At 37.4% G+C, this 17,836-nt stretch overlaps 1 protein-coding gene across 1 annotated transcript in view; it reads left to right on the top strand.

The window, feature by feature from the left end:
• Window positions 1-5,050, top strand: part of LOC139717065 (uncharacterized) — a 64,650-nt gene extending 59,600 nt beyond the window's left edge. The window contains exons 3-4 of the mRNA XM_071628574.1: window positions 3,847-4,045; window positions 4,997-5,050. Of these exons, the coding sequence (XP_071484675.1) occupies window positions 3,847-4,045; window positions 4,997-5,050 (253 nt within the window). The remainder of the gene's footprint in view (window positions 1-3,846; window positions 4,046-4,996) is intronic.
• Window positions 5,051-17,836: the final 12,786 nt, after the last annotated feature.

Raw genomic sequence — 17,836 nt, 5'->3', positions numbered from 1 at the left:
AATTGAAAACTTTAGAAAGGATAGAGAAAATTGAGTTCACTTTGAATGGTCTGCCACAGGCAGATATCCTTATCATGCTCTTACGTAATACCACGCTGCTTTCTCAATGATCCAGTCAGCAGGCTGATTGTAACCAGGGAGGTAGTCTCACCTCCCCGTTGTAACTCACTGCCAAATAGCACATTGTCAGCACCGGCAAACTAGCAATGCTCTCCTTCTTATTCCTGTATTTTCGTTATTTACGGGTCAATTTTTTTCGTTCGAAATGTAAAATGGATGACCATAGAATTTCTCAATAGAATATAAAATTGAAAACTTTAGAAAGGATAGAGAAAATTGAGTTCACTTTGAATGGTCTGCCACAGGCAGATATCCTTATCATGCTCTTACGTAATACGACAGCTGCTGGAGTCATCAAACCCTGGCTTGGCCTCCAGGTTTGTCACGCCTGAGCAGAAAGTTTATTTGCAATGGACAAGTCCTTCGACTCCCAACTCCCAAACGACAAATATACGCACCCCACTTTGGGTATGCCCCAGTTGGGGACTCGCCTCAAACGAGGGATTGACGGCATGTAACGGGAAATTTTGCTCCACAGAGGTCTTCTTTCTTTGGATGTGCAAGTCAAATCATAAGGCTGCGTTCACATAGAAGTATACTATTCGGGTATTCGGGGCTCGTTTTCGAGGGCACGCGACTAGCTTGAATCGAACGATAGGATTTCCTCACACCGGTTCACATAAGAGGGCACTATTTGAAAGTACCGAATAGCATAGAATAGTAAAGCATAGTGGGAATCGAGCTTGTTTGATTTTCTTGCAGCGTATACCGTCTCTCGTTTATGAAATAATGACAATTTTGGTCTGGATTTGCCCTTTAGCAAAAATAAGCATGTAGACTGACATTCTGATGCAGTTTAGAAATTGTTAATAAGATTTGCTGGGATGAAGGAGGAAGAAATCCTCAATGCATGGGATGGTGAGTTGACGGTGCGGGTGATGGCGTACTGGGTGCCCGAATAGCGAATACCGAATACCGAATACCATATACTTCTATGTGAACGCAGCCTTATGCACATTCAGGGAGAGTTATTGGACATGATATTAACAGGAGTGAAAACACTGATGTTGAACAGAGATATTAAAGTAGCATGGCATTGTGCATTCCATCTCAAATGCATTCCCATAGCAGGATGCAGTACAGGGATGCAGTTTAAAGCAAACTCAGATACAATACACAGCCCATCAAAAAATGTTCTCACATGATACTCTTTTCATGATTTGTGCATACATATGTCAACCATTAATATGCAATGTCAACCATTTATATGCAAAAAAAAAACATTTATATGCAAAAACCATTTATATGCAACAAAAAAAAAATTATATGCAAAAACAACAACAACAACAACAACAAAAATCAGCCTTTGACTTTACATTTACTGAAACTCAGATCCAGGCTGTCATTCTTATGTATGTGGTATATCATCCAATACAGAGGAACATGATACAAGTTGTATGTCATTCATGAATAAGACATAATCATATTATGAGCACTTTGCGCATAAAATAGAACTGATTTCACCTCTTTCATCAGTAAAAACAAACAAACACAAATATGTAACCCTGTAAATAGGCCCACTAAGTACTCAGAACATCATTTATTTTTTTTTTTCATCTCTTCAGATATAGAGGAACTTCACAGCTTTTAAGTACCTCTTCCAAAACTTGTATCTTAAAGCTAACAAGGAATACAATAAAGAGTACAAGGGAAATACATAGTCATAGTTTATGGCCAAGGCAGCCAGTTTGAATGCTCCTCAAAAGATACCTTATCAAACAGTTCACTGAAATTGAATAGATACCAACTTTCTCATCATTTGTCTTTTCTGGTTCCAACCACATATCCCCATGTGACATAATTATGATATGTGGCAACAGTCAGGTAGATTCTTTTTTATTTGAAGACACTCCATGATGTCTACAAAGTCACATTTAATCTTCCACTGCTGAAGAACAACTATGGATTGTTATGAGTGTAACACAAAGCCTTGGAACTTGCACAACGTACTCCTAAAGTACCACAAGACGAAATGCTCTGACCACGTGCATTTAAAAAAAAAGAAGAAAAAAAGAAGAAGAGTTGAAGTTATACACAAACATAGATACATGTACTTGTTGCCATAAATTTGCAAACTAAAAAAAAAAAGAGGAAAAGCATCAACTGAATGAAAAAAATAGACTAAGTTAGCCTGTCCCTTCTCTCTGTGCAACTTCTAAGACTGTCATCAAAATAATATGCAGGCAGGGCTCGACACTAACGGTGGCCCGGTGGCCCGGGGCCACCAAAAATGAAAGTCGGGCCACCAAATTTCAAAAAAGGGCAAATTTGGTGGCCCGCCTCGGGCCACCAAAATTTTTTGAAAAGTATATCAATAAATTCGTAACTTTTTGCGCCGAAAATTAGCAGTTAAATTTGTTCAAAGGATGGATGAAAAGGACTGAATGAATGCCTGAGAGAGAGTGTTGCAAGTTTGTTGAAGTTTATTTATGAGTAGATATGTCCAACTTCTAATTCTTACTATGATAAATCTTAAATATTTAACTCATTAAAAAAAAGGACTTTTAATGTTTTTTATTGTTTTTTCGGGACACCAAATTTTTCTCTCGGGCCACCAAAAATTTGAAATTTAGGATTTTGGTGGCCCCATCGGGCCACCAAACAAAAAAGTTAGTGTCGAGCCATGTAGTATAATACTGTCATCATTTTTACGGCATCATAGTTGCTCAAGTCTTTGGCAAACAGCATGAGATTTAATTGAATGAATATGCATTCTTAATTTGAACATATATCTTATGTACCAAAAAAAAAAGTGCCATAAGATCAATTCCCTTTACAGGTAATGAATACCATTTTTCTATACATTGATTTCAACTCTGAAATAAAAGTAGCAAAAAACTTTCAACTGGCAGTAGTGACATGCTGCTACTGGTAGACCTCCACTTGGGTCATGGCTAACATTGTATCCCATTCATTGAAGGGTGGGGGGGGGGGGACATCAGGGCCCCATTTCATAAAAAAGTTGCGGTGATAGCAACTCTTGCTGTAACGACAATTGTCATGGTGACCACAAGAACCCAGCTTTCTGATTGGCTGTTGCTATGGGAAGTTGCCATTCCAGCAAGAGTTGCTATCCTAACATCTTTTATGAAATGGGACCCAGATATTTGGTTCGATTGGCACATATACGACATAATAATTTGTCTTTTTCTGTGCTTTCCACTACATTTCCTTCCATTGATTCTACCCAGTCAATAGATGCAGTCACATTTACACTGTATGGCAAAATACCACAGCACTTCCCGTAGTAATGCATAACGTCAATGCAAGCACATACTTCATAAAACACACCCAAGAGTACATTGCAAAAACATGTACCATGGGCACAAAATATGCATGTGAGATTTGAATGTGAATCGTGTTAATAGGAAGAGGTACCGCTCATACAGTGGTGTTTTTTCCAACGTTGCGAAGAGCTTACCAGGGAGAGGTGTACTTTTGGGCCAGAAATAACATGGTATTTTATGAATGGCAACGGTGCCCACTGAACTACCGCGGTATCTGTTACCGTGGTATTTCGCCAATGAGAAAAGTACCAACGAAATACTGTGGTATTTAATACCAGGTATAATTCCAATGTGAATGCACCTATTGACTGTATCATCACATGGCCAAAATTTATTGCACTTTTTGCATGGAAAAGATAAACTTGAACAAAAGCAACAAAAAGACAGACATTTAAATCTTTTCCTGCTCTGGTTTCGCTCCCAACCTGACCCACTACAGTGACAATGCGGACGTTCTCCAGCACTGCCAGGGACAGTGTCAGCACACATCTTGCCTGGCGTGTCAGTTTGTCGCCGATGAGCCGGACTGTGGCCGGTGCTCGCGAGACGACTTCCGCTGCATCCGACGCTATGCCAAGTGTCTGCGGAGAAGCAAATGCTCCAAACAGCAGTTCCCTTGCTACCTGAAAGACACACAGGTGAGATAAATAGTCTTCTTAGAATTTTTACACAACTATCTAGATACAGGAAAATACCATCATTTCGAACTTCCTTAGAACAAGGTACCAATTTTTAAAATTTCCTGTTATTCTATCTAGCTGGTCTCTTTCTTATAAATTTCCAAAAAGGTAAAATTGACGTTCCTGGCAACCTAGTCAAAATGGTTTTTTCCTGTATACACATCTAGTGCTTAATGGATAGATTATGATACCAATATAATCCTATTTAATAAAAGTAATATTGAGAGAAAAGGGAATCAAAAGTAAATTTTGAAAAAATACAAGTTGTGGTGTGATATAGAAGTTCCAATCTGAGGAGCCACTCCTATCTATGTATCGTCATGACTCCTTATATTAACATTTCTTCTGCTCTTTACTTGCCCAGGCTCATTTCATTGCTCACTTATTTACTTCAAAAAAAGTTTTTGAATTTTCCTCTCTCTCCCTCAATTTTCTGTATACATCTTCAGTCTTTAATCATATAGTTGCATCACCTACTCCATTCATTCCACAAATCATCTTTGTTATCTGTTAAACAGCATTTCATTCTTTGTTCCTCCTCCATTTCCTCTCAATTCCTTTCCCCCTTTCTCTCTATTCTTCTCTTTTCTCCTTCACTGTTTCTTCTGTCATTCATTTTTCTATCTCTGTCCTTCCCTCTCCTTTCTCTTCCTTTAACTTCAGCACCCTGCAATAGAAAATATAAGTGTGCATGAGACCCATTATCATTAGCTGATCCTCACTCAACATTGATGCCAATGTGCGACTTCAACATCATGTTGTTTGCACTTACAAACTATAATGTTTATTGTGTCTGAAGCTGCATTCTGTTGTGTATTAATTTCTATAATAAAAAAACAAAGTTATTAAACTTAAAGGAATGTAGTAAAATCTCTTTCTCAATTTTTCTCTCTCTATGCCTAAATACAGGAGTCCACAGGAAAGTTCCAGTGCAGAGTACCACAGTGCAGTACAGGTCTATAGGAACTACAAAATATCTTCCCACGGTTTATCTGTGCTCCTCTGTGGAATTAAACAATGACTACCCACTCCCCAACACACACATACACTTTTTATAAAAAATAATCTTTATTTATTGACATTCAAATTAATACAAATATAATATCAGCTCATGCCGCTGCACAAACAGAAAAATCACACATTTTTGATACAATTAACAACAGTGTTACACACACAAGACACACTCACACATCTCCCTACATATATCATTATTCTTCTTCCTCTTTGAAAAGATTATTTGGTGTGTTAGATTTGTTAGATTTCTAACAAACTGGTTTCTTAATTAAGAATGTGTTAGGTATCCAGCATGCTCACACACACATACAAATGCACACACACATACATGCAAATGCATACACACATACAATATTTTATACATCTTCCTGCAACAGGATTTTCTTCCTTTTTCTCAGCTGGGTGTGTTTAAAGATTTCTAACACATTCTTGTAAAATAGGTCCACATTTTTACAAGCACAGCTTTCTAATGGATTGCTATCTTTTTTTTTTCTATTTTTAAGGGTAAAGCATGGTTTGAGTCCTGTAAAACTGACTGTAAAGAAATGTATGAAATATGTTCAAACCCTTTATATTGTGATGTCAATGTGATGAAAATGTCTATGAACCTTGTATAGCCATTCGGTCTTGAAATGAAATTTCATTCTTAGAATTATAATAATAACAATAATAATTGCATTTATATGGCGCTTCATACTGACGTTTCTAAGCGCACTTTGCTACTCATACAAATAGACTAGAAAACACAATAACATTAACAAAACAAGGAAAAGTAGAAATTACGCGGTGCGTAAAATATGTCCCCGCCGGAAGTAGCATTTAGTAGCAAAATGTACAATATCGGTAAAAAATCAAGGTCAAAGGTCAAAGAAGTCAAAGGTCAAAATTCTGTGTAGAAGTTTTGAAGCCCTCACCTAGTGCCATCACAAAAAGCAAACGGAATCGAAATCGGGTTAGAAATGGCGAAGGAGTAGCATTTTGTAGCCAATGTACAATATAGGTCAAAAATCAAGGTCAAAGGTCAAAGAAGTCAAAGGTCAAAATTCTGTGTAGAAGTGTTAGCCCTCACCTAGTGCCATCACATAAAGAAAACGGAAATGAAATTGGGTTAGAAATGGCAAAGGAGTAGCATTTTGTAGCAAAATGTACAATGCAGGTCAAAAATCAAGGTCAAAGGTCAAAGAAGTCAAAGGTCAAAATTCTGTGTAGAAGTTTTGAAGCCCTCACCTAGTGCCATCACATAAAGCAAACAGAATCGAAATCGGGTTAGAAATGGCGAAGGAGTAGCATTTTGTAGCAAAATGTACAATATAGGTCAAAAATCAAGGTCAAAGGTCAAAGAAGTCAAAGGTCAAAATTCTGTGTAAAAGTTTTGAAGCCCTCACCTAGTGCCATCACATAAAGCAAACGGAATCGAAATCGGGTTAGAAATGGCGAAGGAGTAGCATTTTGTAGCCAATGTACAATATAGGTAAAAAATCAAGGTCAAAGGTCAAAGAAGTCAAAGGTCAAAATTCTGTGTAGAAGTTTTGAAGCCCTCACCTAGTGCCATCACATAAAGCAAACGGAATCGAAATCGGGTTAGAAATGGCGAAGGAGTAGCATTTTGTAGCCAATGTACAATATAGGTAAAAAATCAAGGTCAAAGGTCAAAGAAGTCAAAGGTCAAAATTCTGTGTAGAAGTTTTGAAGCCCTCACCTAGTGCCATCACATAAAGCAAACGGAATCGAAATCGGGTTAGAAATGGCGAAGGAGTAGCATTTTGAAGCAAAATGCACAATATAGGTCAAAGGTCAAGGTCAAAGGTCACAACTGAAATTCTGTGTAGAAGTTTCAAAGCTCCCATGTAGTGCTATCATATAAAGCAAACAGAATCAAAATTGGCTCATAAATGACAGAGAAGTAGCAAATTGAACATTTTGATCACACACGGACGCACAGACAGACAGACGGACGGACAGACGGACGGACGGACACACGGACACACACACGTACGGAGCCCGTTTCATAGTCCCCTGCTCGAACTCGTTCGGCGGGGACAATTAACGTTAACAGTAACAAAAGAAGAAGAAAGAAAAGAAAAGAAAAATACATGTGATACAATGGTACAATAATTGATAACTGTGTGCGCCTCCAGAAAAAAAAAAAAAAATATTACAGCTGATTAAACAGGTGAGTTTTAAGAAGAATTTTAAATGATTCGACAGATGAGGCATTCTGAATATAAAGAGGAAGTTTATTCCAAAGAGTGGGAGCAATGGAAGAGAAGGCTCGGTCACCATAACGGGTTTTTGTACGTGGGCCATGAAGTAATTGGAGAGAGGAAGATGAACGGAGGGGTCTGGCAGAAGAGGAGGAGCGGAGAGAGACTAGGTTTTGAAGATATATGGGTGCAAGATTACGTGTGATTTTGTACGTCAGAAGTAGGATCTTGAAAGTAATACGGGAATGTACTGGAAGCCAATGGAGTGAGCGGAGAACAGGAGATATATGGTCATGTCTCCTACTAAGGGAGACTAATCTAGCGGCTGAATTTTGGATACGTTGGAGAGGGGATATGTGAGAAAGAGGGAGGCCGGCAAGGAGGGAGTTGCAGTAGTCCAGATAGGAGGAGACGAAGGCATGGACGAGCCGCTCAGCTGATGATTGATCAAGCAGACGCCTGATCTTCCCTATTTTGAAAATACCCCATGATGCAGACTTACAAATGTTTGTGATATGGTGTTTAAGAGTTAAGTGTTTGTCCAAAGTAAAGCCAAGGTCTCTAACACAGTCAGAGACCTTAATAATCCCATCCCGAGTAGTTAGATCTGGTAGAGGAACTGTGCTCCTAAACTGTGAAGAGAAATGGATGAGTTCAGACTTGTCTTCGTTCAGACGGAGTCTGTTGGCAGTGGACCAGGTTTTGATGTCGTTGAGACATTCTCTCAGTGAATTAACAGCAGCAATCCTATCGCCAGGTGACATAGTTATGTAAATTTGAGTGTCGTCAGCATACATAGCGTAGTTGACTCCATGATGACAATTGATGATTCAAACTAATATTGAATGCAATTCTTTGTAATGTTATATGATTGTCCTGAAGAGAACTACTGCTAGACAATCTTTTGCATTCATTTTTTTTTAAAACACATCACACATCAAAGTATGAGTCTGTATGCGCAAATCAAGACTTTACAGATCATGATAGCATTGCTTGTATGAACAAAAAGTATTTAAAGATGAATCAATAACTCATCATTAACTGATATGCTCTGATACAGGGCTATCTAGTTATCAGATAGATGATAAAATTTTCAATTACTGTCAAAATTAAATGCTACATTAAGATGATGGCAGAGTAGAAGATAAGAAGGAACGGTCATTAATCATCATGGCAACGACTGCCATGGCAACTTTGTCATCGACCTGAAATCTAAGCACAAAGTGCTAAAAATAGGAACATGGCATCAGTGCATATCATTGTCATAAAAAGCAGCACAAAAATCTAGATGTGGAACAGTAACAGCAGTACAGCATTGGCTTTATACGATGACAATTCTAAAGGTAAAAAAAAAAGAAACCATGCTCAAGACTTGGATAAGATTGAATAAGTTTTACTTTCTCAAGTTTGGATGTGATAAAAAGTAAATACCTGTAGGTGACTACTGTTATCAACGGAGTCCTTGGGACTGACAGTTTTCTTTCATTTTATCAAAGTTTTTTTTTCTTTTTTTTTTCTAACCAAACAATAAAATACATTTTTATAGACAATAATTTTGGGACCTGGATTTTCACTTCATTGTAACAAGAGTTCTGTTACAATCATGTTCATTAACAGCATTGCACTTTACCAAGAGATGAGAAGAATAAGAGAAAGTGGGGAAAGAACAGAACCCAAAGAAAGATGTGATAAAGAGAAAGTGAATATCTACTTTTAAAAAAAAAAAGGAAACAAAACCATGACTTTCCAGAATGAAAAACAAGAGACATGACTTATCAAGAAATACATGTAGATATTACTACTTCATATAGTTATTCAACAATAACTTTTTGGATTGCTGATGCTGTATATCTCAGTACAGGTAAAAGACAAGGTGGTGACCATTTCTCTCAGCTATTTACTACTCAGTCTTTACATGACTAATCTCAAATAAACTGTAAGTTGCTGCAGCTGTTTAAACTCACACAACACTCAGAAATGGTATAAAAATATGTGTGTTTCTGCATGTATATCTAGAAATGTACATTCTGGTTTAATCATTTCAAACACCATGTATATTACAACTTTCCCTTCTCACTTGTAAATGCAAATGGTCATCATCCATTACCTGGATGGCTTCCATACTATACAGTAATGTACGTGTATCTACATGTAATTTATGACATGAAGACGATGATTTTGCAATTTTCAATGACTGAATAAGGATGTTTGTATTCAATGTACTGTACATATCTAAATAGGCTGAATTGTCTATTTCAATTGTACATAAACATGTAGGCCTAATTTATTAACCTATTTTATGACGTATGCTGTTAGAAACCCTAAGATTGCTGAGAAAAACCAAGTTATCCCAACAAGGTCTCACTCCAGATTTTACTGTGCGCAGCACATTTTTTGTTGTTGCAAATTGCTCTTCTTCAAATGTAGACTAGAATATCTGTCACATAATTCCAAATATTCCATATTTTAACCTGTTACTCTACCAACATTTGTAATCATGGCTATTATGTCAGCTTTCACACGTGTCTATTCAATGAAAAGAATTTGGAATCACTAGCCATACCAATTGCTGAAGTATTCACAAAGCAAATTTCACAAAATATTAACCAGGTTGGTCAGTTCACATTAATATACTAGTGTAATCAAAATTATTAATGATTTACTCAATCATGAAAGTATGATATGATTGTTCACCATTTTTCGTTGAGAGCTATCTATCACAATATTAGTCCTATTTGCAAACATTGCTTGCATGGTTCTTTAAGATTTAAAGGGAGCGCAAACCCAAAGAGCAATAAGAATTGAGTGAAGGCAGTAACATTAGTAGAACACATCAGTGAAAGTTTGAAGAAAATCGGACAATCGATGCAAAAGTTATGAATATTTAAAGTTTTGGTTTAGGAACCGCTGGATGAGGAGACTACTAGAGGTTATGACGTATGAGTGGACAGCAATATAAATAAAATATAAAGAAAATTCCACAAAAATTCATTTTTCATGAAAATTACAAATTCCATTTACTTGATACTGACATATATGTTAAGGGTAACAATTATTCCCCCTGCTTTCTGAAAGCGGTTAGTCAAGTGCTCTTTCATAATGCTAGAAAAGTGAATTTTGTTGAATTTCCTTTATATTTTCTTTGCATTGTTGTCCACTCATACGTCATAACCTCTAGTAGCCTCCTCATCCAGCGGTTCCAACACCAAAACTTTAAAAATTCATAACTTTTGCATCGATTGTCCCATTTTCCTCAAACTTTCACTGATGTGTTCTACTAATGTTACTGCTTTCACTCAATCCACATTTCTCTTTGGGTTTGCGATCCCTTTAACTTCTGTAATCAACCACTCAAGAATCTATGGCAGCTAATCTCATGAGAAATCCTTATTGCATGAAGAATGAGGCTTTGAGGTACATATCATCTACATTGCATTGCAGGCTGAAAGCAATTTTACAAATGACATGTGACTTAGAGCTGCAAATGTCGGTGGTGTATGATTTATGTAGAACATACATTCATATCGCTGTGTTGTTGTTATTCTTTGTGACGTGTTATTACATGACAAAAATGTTTCTTTTCTACTATCAACAGCTGTTGAGTTACTTGAGGTAAAACAGCTCAACAGCACTTACACAGTCTGCTCTATTGGGAGTATTGTACTTCGAGATAATAAATTATTTACTGCTACACACAAGAGTGAACTTTGTTACCTTAAAAAATGAATACGCAAAATTCCAATTGATGTAATCATTTGTGTGAAAGTGAATTATGCTGTATTATCCACTCTGAAGTCTGCAGCTGGACCATCTTTTGACAACACATAAAAGTAAAAACCATCAATCATGTGTAGCAGCCTCTTAAAGCAACATTATGTCACTGGCAAGCATAAAACTGAAGTGACTTTAAACATCAATAACGCCAAATCCTACTCTGGAATGAGCCAGGCTCGTCCCAGAGTTCCAGAGTAATATAGCATGACTTGATTTTTCTTAAAGAATCTCTTTTGATAGGCAAGCAAGTTTCTTAAAGAACAGCACCTCACAGGGCAATGATCGTTATCTCCATCAATGTTGATGTGAGAAGTTAAAAGGGAAATGAAACTCAAATATATGTGTGGATTGAGTGAATACAGCAATATAGAACATACCAGTGAAGTATGAGCAAAACTGAACAATCTGTTCAAAAGATATGATTTTTAAAGGTTTTTTGCAAGTACAACAGATGTATGTAATTTTGTATGATTAGTCTTTACTCCATGTTGCAGCAACTCCTTTGAGGATCTTTGACTTCAAGTCTTCACAAACGAGGACTGCTACCTCTAGGAAATAGGCAGAATTATTTCGATTTGAATGTTTGCTGTTTCAGTGTGATTATTTGTTACTTTTGTAAATATGGTTATTTATTTGCAAAATAAAAGGGTAACTTGACATTCACTTTGATGGCATTATTCTATGACTTTGTGTCTTTACTACATTCACAGCCAACAAGTACTGTACAAGTGGAAATTTTCGCAGTGTTGAAATTTTTGCGCATTTCGCGCAACCAGAAACTAGCGCGAAAATAAAAGCACGCGAATATTTTTGCTTGCCATATGTTCCTGTGCGTGATGTCTTGATTCTGCGGAATTAAAAACATGTGAAACTCTTCTGACCCCGCCAAGCGCGAAAAATTAGTCGCGCGAAAATATTCACTTTTACAGTAGTTGTGAAAACCATCAAGAACGAAAGGCTTTTTTGAATTTCAGACTTGGGGGAACATCACAAACAAACTATCAACTGACAACAAACAGGCCAAACATATAAGTAGATGTCAATTCCTACCAGTCAATAATGCTCCTGGTTGTTTTTAGCACTGATGTAAATCTCTTTACAAATCACATTACAAAAATTCATGGGAAATTGATTGTGAAAACAGTGAAATTTAATGATTTCATGTAAGCAGTACTCTTCATCCACACAAACTTTAACCCTGTAATTAATAGAAATTAAAAACAAAAGCCAAGTCATGTAATGAAGCAAGGTAATCAAGATTTCAAGGAAGATAACACATAATTTACTAAAAGGCATGAATGGTTTTTTTTAATGCTTTTGCATAATTAGTGACACAATGATAGTGATGATGACTGCACTTATGACATGTCCACCTACACTTGGTATTTCTGAAAACCTATCCTGTTGGTGAAGAACAGGCTCAACAAAAAAGTATTAATTTATCTAAAATAAATATGTCCAAACTTTGCCTGCTAAATGTGATGAAAAATTAATTCATTGTGCTGATGTCAATGACATATCAAAGGATAAACTGAATCAATTCTCTGGCATCCATTCACAGTAACTGAATCAATGTGGCATTGATGTGATTTAATGTGTTACAATTTTGTGACACACTGACAGTGTCGCTATGAGATAATTGTATCAAGTGACTAAGTTCCACTTAGCACTGTGTGCTAATACAACAGAAACATCTAGAATTGATTATATTAAATGGGTTTAATAGTCAAATACCGGTTAGTGATTGGCTAAAACACAGTCACGTGATGGAGGCACATTGATTTCATATGTTTGCCCATGGGTAGAACATTTTTGTAATGTTCTCCCATAGGAAAACATTTTCATGTAACAAATGACAAACGATATAAAACGATTGAACGATCATATTTGACTAACCCATATAATATAACAGATGATAACTTTTGTTGTCGGGAACATGTGCCAAACGTTCCATCCTCAGGGTTTGAAATGCTATTTCGGGAGGCTATATGTCCCTCGACTTCGTCTTGGGACTTATAACCTCCCTCAATAGCATTTCAAACCCTTCGGGTGGAACATTCGGTATGTTCCCTCCCCCGCCAGTCATCATCTATATAATATTGTGTCACGTTCATCAAAACATGGGGAACTACATACAGTTTACTGCGTCAGCAAGCAGCACATAGTCAAGAAGATATTAGATGAGTTTTTATCAAATCAAGGTTTGTGAGACAACATACCTTCTGATAAACAGCAAATTAGCGGAAGTTTGAGAGGTTATCTCGATAAGCTCATGATAGAATTGCCTAGACCTTCCTCATAGGACAAAAAGATATAGTCAATGTCTACATAGGCAAGCATGTTTGATCATATCATGCTACAGACACACACAACACAGATAAGTAACCTATTTACACTCTACTTATCTCAACAAATTGCTTCATGAATGTATTTTTGTTTGTTGTTTTTTTTTTCTGTGACTGCAGAAAACAAGGATGATACAGTTTGTGTCTGCTCTTGTTTCTAGATCTGACAGATTTCTGTATATGAAAGCAAACAAAAAATCAAGGAAGCATGCACTTGATCTCAGACTGCTAGATACACTGTACATGCGATTCACATATTGTTGCTGGGGCGACAAGACCTCGTGTCTACAAAATGTTAAATGTTCAGGAGAGCAAAAACAAACATGGCAGCCAAAGCAATATATCAAATGGGAAAGCCTTTCTTTTGATATGCCATGGTGGCTTCATTTTTGGGGTAAGACAGCTAGGATTTGGGCAGAATGTCACTTAACTGATTATCTCACCATTAATCTAAAAAACTCATTTTCACAAAAATTTCAGATACAAGGTCTTGTCACCCAAGTGATGATATGTTCTCCATGGACAGGTCCAGCACAGGTTTGAACAGAAGAGAAGTGGAGAAGGGGGAGAAGGGGGAAGGGGGGAGGGGGAGGGAGGGGTGTTGGCAAGGTGGAAGGGGAGCCCATTAAAGAGCTTTTGTGTCTTCAGGCTCTAAAGCAGAATGCACGCAACATGCAAAGCACATCCTCTGACTGAAAGGTGATGCATCTCTTGCCTCTCACTTTGCTTCCATGGCACAAACCTTTGGCTGCCAGTACAAAAGAGAAGGACTACAGCAGGAAGAGGAATGCAAGAAGTCAGATGACAGGGGTTGGGGGGGGGGGAGTTAGAAGAAAAAAGGAGTAAAGAAAAGTTTCACAGGAAATTTTGTGAGTGATTCACACTCTGCAGGGTTAGATGAGTGTCGATTTGACTCCAAGTTACCTAGAGGGGACAGAGGGGGCTTATGAAGATGGGAAGAGGGTTAACTATCTACCCCTCCCATCCCATCGCTACCCCCAAACATTACTTTGAGGTGTCCAACAGCCTTCAAGAGGATTCTTGCAAGGATCTCTGTCAACTCATCTACATCTATGTTCAAGCATCTTGCAGTCAGAGTCTTTGTTCACTGCTTACCTTAGCTACCTCTTGAGTTGCTTGCAAAGTGGCGCTGATAAGCAACGTTGAAGAAACTCTAAAAAAACATGAAAAATACACCAAATAGTACATATGGGACTACTTGTTGATGACATGAACAGAATGAAATGTGGCACTCCACGATTTAGAAGGTTACGGCTGCCACTCAAGGACTACATTGCTTTGATGTCACTTTGCAAACATTGCCAAGTTCTATGCCACAGTCTTGTCAGTAATGCCGCATATAAATGTGGAAGATACTTACGCAATTTCTTGGTGACATCAGAAGATCTAGAACTGGAATGGCCTGTTGATAATTACCCATGATGCACTTGGACTAGACACGCACAAGAAAAACAACCCTTCTGTGCTGTGTTCAATCAAACATGATGTGAGCGTGTCTGTAAAACATGCGCTGTCATCTTTGGTACGCACAATACTCACTTAGTTCCATGTGCAAATGCCAGTTGACATCATGACATCCATGTTTGAAGCAAATGATATAAATTTCCTCTTCTTTCTTCTTTTTTAAATTCATGCAAGGACAGGAAATCTGGTAAAGACTTCTGTTCAAGACAGTGGAGTGACATCATCACCTTGTACACTCAACATTATATGTGCTTGAGAGAGTTACCATTGTTTTACAAAACATGTGCAACCTGAAAATAAATTCTCTGCTTGGTTCATCATCCTAGCTTTAGTGAAATTATCATATTTTTTGCCAAGACCAGCTGTAATACTTTACCCAATGAGGATAACATAAGATCATTGGTGCTCATCTGAACTGTCATATATCCCAATTTTCAGTCCAATTTTCAATCTCGAGATTCTCTGTCATTTTGATAGTGAACATTCTGTCTTACATATTGTGAAATTTTCAGTTTCTAACTTGATGCAATTTTTGTGTACCATAATTATCACTTTTATACAGTCATGTCATTTCATTTTGTTCATTTCCCTGTCAACAAAACTGTCATATACATGGCAAATGACAATGGTCTTTGCAAACCGAAAAAAACCATAAATGTAGCTCTCTTGCTATTTCTCGCATAATTCCTAACATTGCAATTCGACGAAGATATCAAACGTTAGGGTAAGAATTAAAGTCTTATTATAATACCAAAATAATTGCAAATGCCAGACATAAAAGTGTAGCAATCATGATCGAAAAAAGGGTAAACTTCAAACGTGATTATCTTATAATGTCATTCTTAACCCGTTGAGGACGAGTCCCGAGTATACTCGGGCAGGTGTCTATGGGAAATGCGTGTTGTAGCAAAATCAAACCGTCCTCAACGGGTTAAGCGAAAAATTGCATGTGACACAATCATTGATGCAATTTTTGCAATTTTTTTTTAAAAATTGCATCAATCATTGATGCAATTTTCGCGTAAGAATGACATTTCAAGATAATCATGCTTGAAGTTTACCCTTTTTTCGATTATGATTGCTACACTTTTATGTCTGGCATTTGCAATTATTTTGGTAATACATAAGACTTTAATTCTTACTCTAACATTTGATGTCTTCGTCGAATTGCATTGAATGGTTCAGATGACCGCTGACGAAATGGGATGAAGATCCGGATAGCAATTTTTAGTATAGATGACAGTGTTCCATTCTCGGTAAAACCAAATACTTGCCCATTCAACAGTTGAATGCATCAGAAACATGAACTGCTCAGAATTTGCAAAAGCCTTCTAATGTCAATCACCATCTTTGTGTTAATTCACAAACCCATTGTTGAGGCAGGCTGAGACAGACACCTTAAAGCTTTCTGCAGGTAAAAGTCATAATCTCAGAAAAAAAAAACCCTCCAACATCAACAACAATAACAACAACAACATCCCAAAAACAGACAGCGCAGAAGGGGTTATTTCCTCTGTTTTCACTAACCGCTTCAAAAGAAGCGACTGCTTGACACGGAACATCTGTTCTGGATAACGGCCTGCTTCCTCGTGAAAACAGCCCCTCAGGAGGAGACTGGGAGAGGTTACATCGCGTCAGGTCTCATCAAATTCTCTCCCCACCTAGAAAATAGAGTCTCTTAAAAATCATCTACCGGCCATCCGGGCCACGGGTAAACTCACTCTCCCTCTCTCGCTCTCAGAACTTCATCTCAGCTGCCAGAATGACCCCAGGGCTGTCAGATGTGATGCAGATAAGAGAAAGAAGTCTTAATAAAGCCATATTTATCAGAAATAAGACATGTGTCAGAGAAAGAGGAAAAAATACCAAAAAACAAAGATAGGATGCACATTTGTCAAGAGATGAAGACACAAGTGTCTGACTTTGCGGGGATCAGCAGCAACGCCATGGGCATTTCCCTTTTCTCTTTCTTCCCCTTAATTGTCTTTAGAGGCTCTGGAAAAGATAAAATGACAGAAAACAAAACATATGCTTTCCATAAATGATAGATATCTTGTGCATTTAGAGAGCACAGTGCATCCCTTCTGAAGACAATGCCATTAAGACAATGCTTGAGGCAAAAACTCACAAAAAAGAAGAAAGAAAGAAAAGAAAGGTGGCTATTTCAACAAGGACATCTCTAACATAACAGAAACCCTGCTTGACTTCATTGTCAAAATGAGGCTATGGTGTCTTTGACACTTCTATGCCCACCTACTTTGCAGAGCAATTCACTCAAAAAGTGGAACAAAATATGACAAAATCATTACTCAGATCATGATATCTGACATACATTAAGAAGTGAACATCTCCTTTTCATAAAAGACTTTTGCACAACTCTTTCGAAGTGAATTATTTCCAGCCAGTCTTTGGTCCTGGCTCCACACGGATGATTCTCCTCATGCAGCGTAACATCGATAGCACTGATCCACTCCCGATGATTGAGACGCAACATCATTAAAACTTGGTGCTTTGTTGAATGCTAGCATATGTGGAAAGACTGTACTGTATGTCAAAAAAAAAATTACAACAGGACACTCTGCAACAATATGTTTTAAAACAGCGAATCAATCCAAATACAATTTCAGGGTATGAAACCATAACTTATTACCCACATCTTACAGAAAACCCCATCTGATTTGCTTCAGTGGTCAAAGAGAAATGAGGATCTTTGTAGAGCATGTCAGGAATCCCTTCTCTCCAAGTTCTGTTCATTGTGTTCACACGTTGATATACTTTCCAAGAAAGTGCTAAACTTGGAAGAATCAGACCCATGACATGCTTTACAACAATCCATACTTCTCTTTGACCACTTAACAAATTTTATGGGTCTTTTTGCAAAACATATCGGTAAGATTAAATATACTCTTCGATCCTGAAATAGCATT

This window comes from Diadema antillarum, unplaced genomic scaffold (assembly GCF_040938485.1).
Source record: "Diadema antillarum isolate AM-2024a unplaced genomic scaffold, OU_Dant_1.0 scf00000071, whole genome shotgun sequence".
In the NCBI taxonomy this organism is placed as follows: domain Eukaryota; kingdom Metazoa; phylum Echinodermata; class Echinoidea; order Diadematoida; family Diadematidae; genus Diadema; species Diadema antillarum.
The sequence above is the reverse complement of the archived record's forward strand: the minus strand, read 5'-3'. Positions and strand labels throughout refer to the sequence as shown.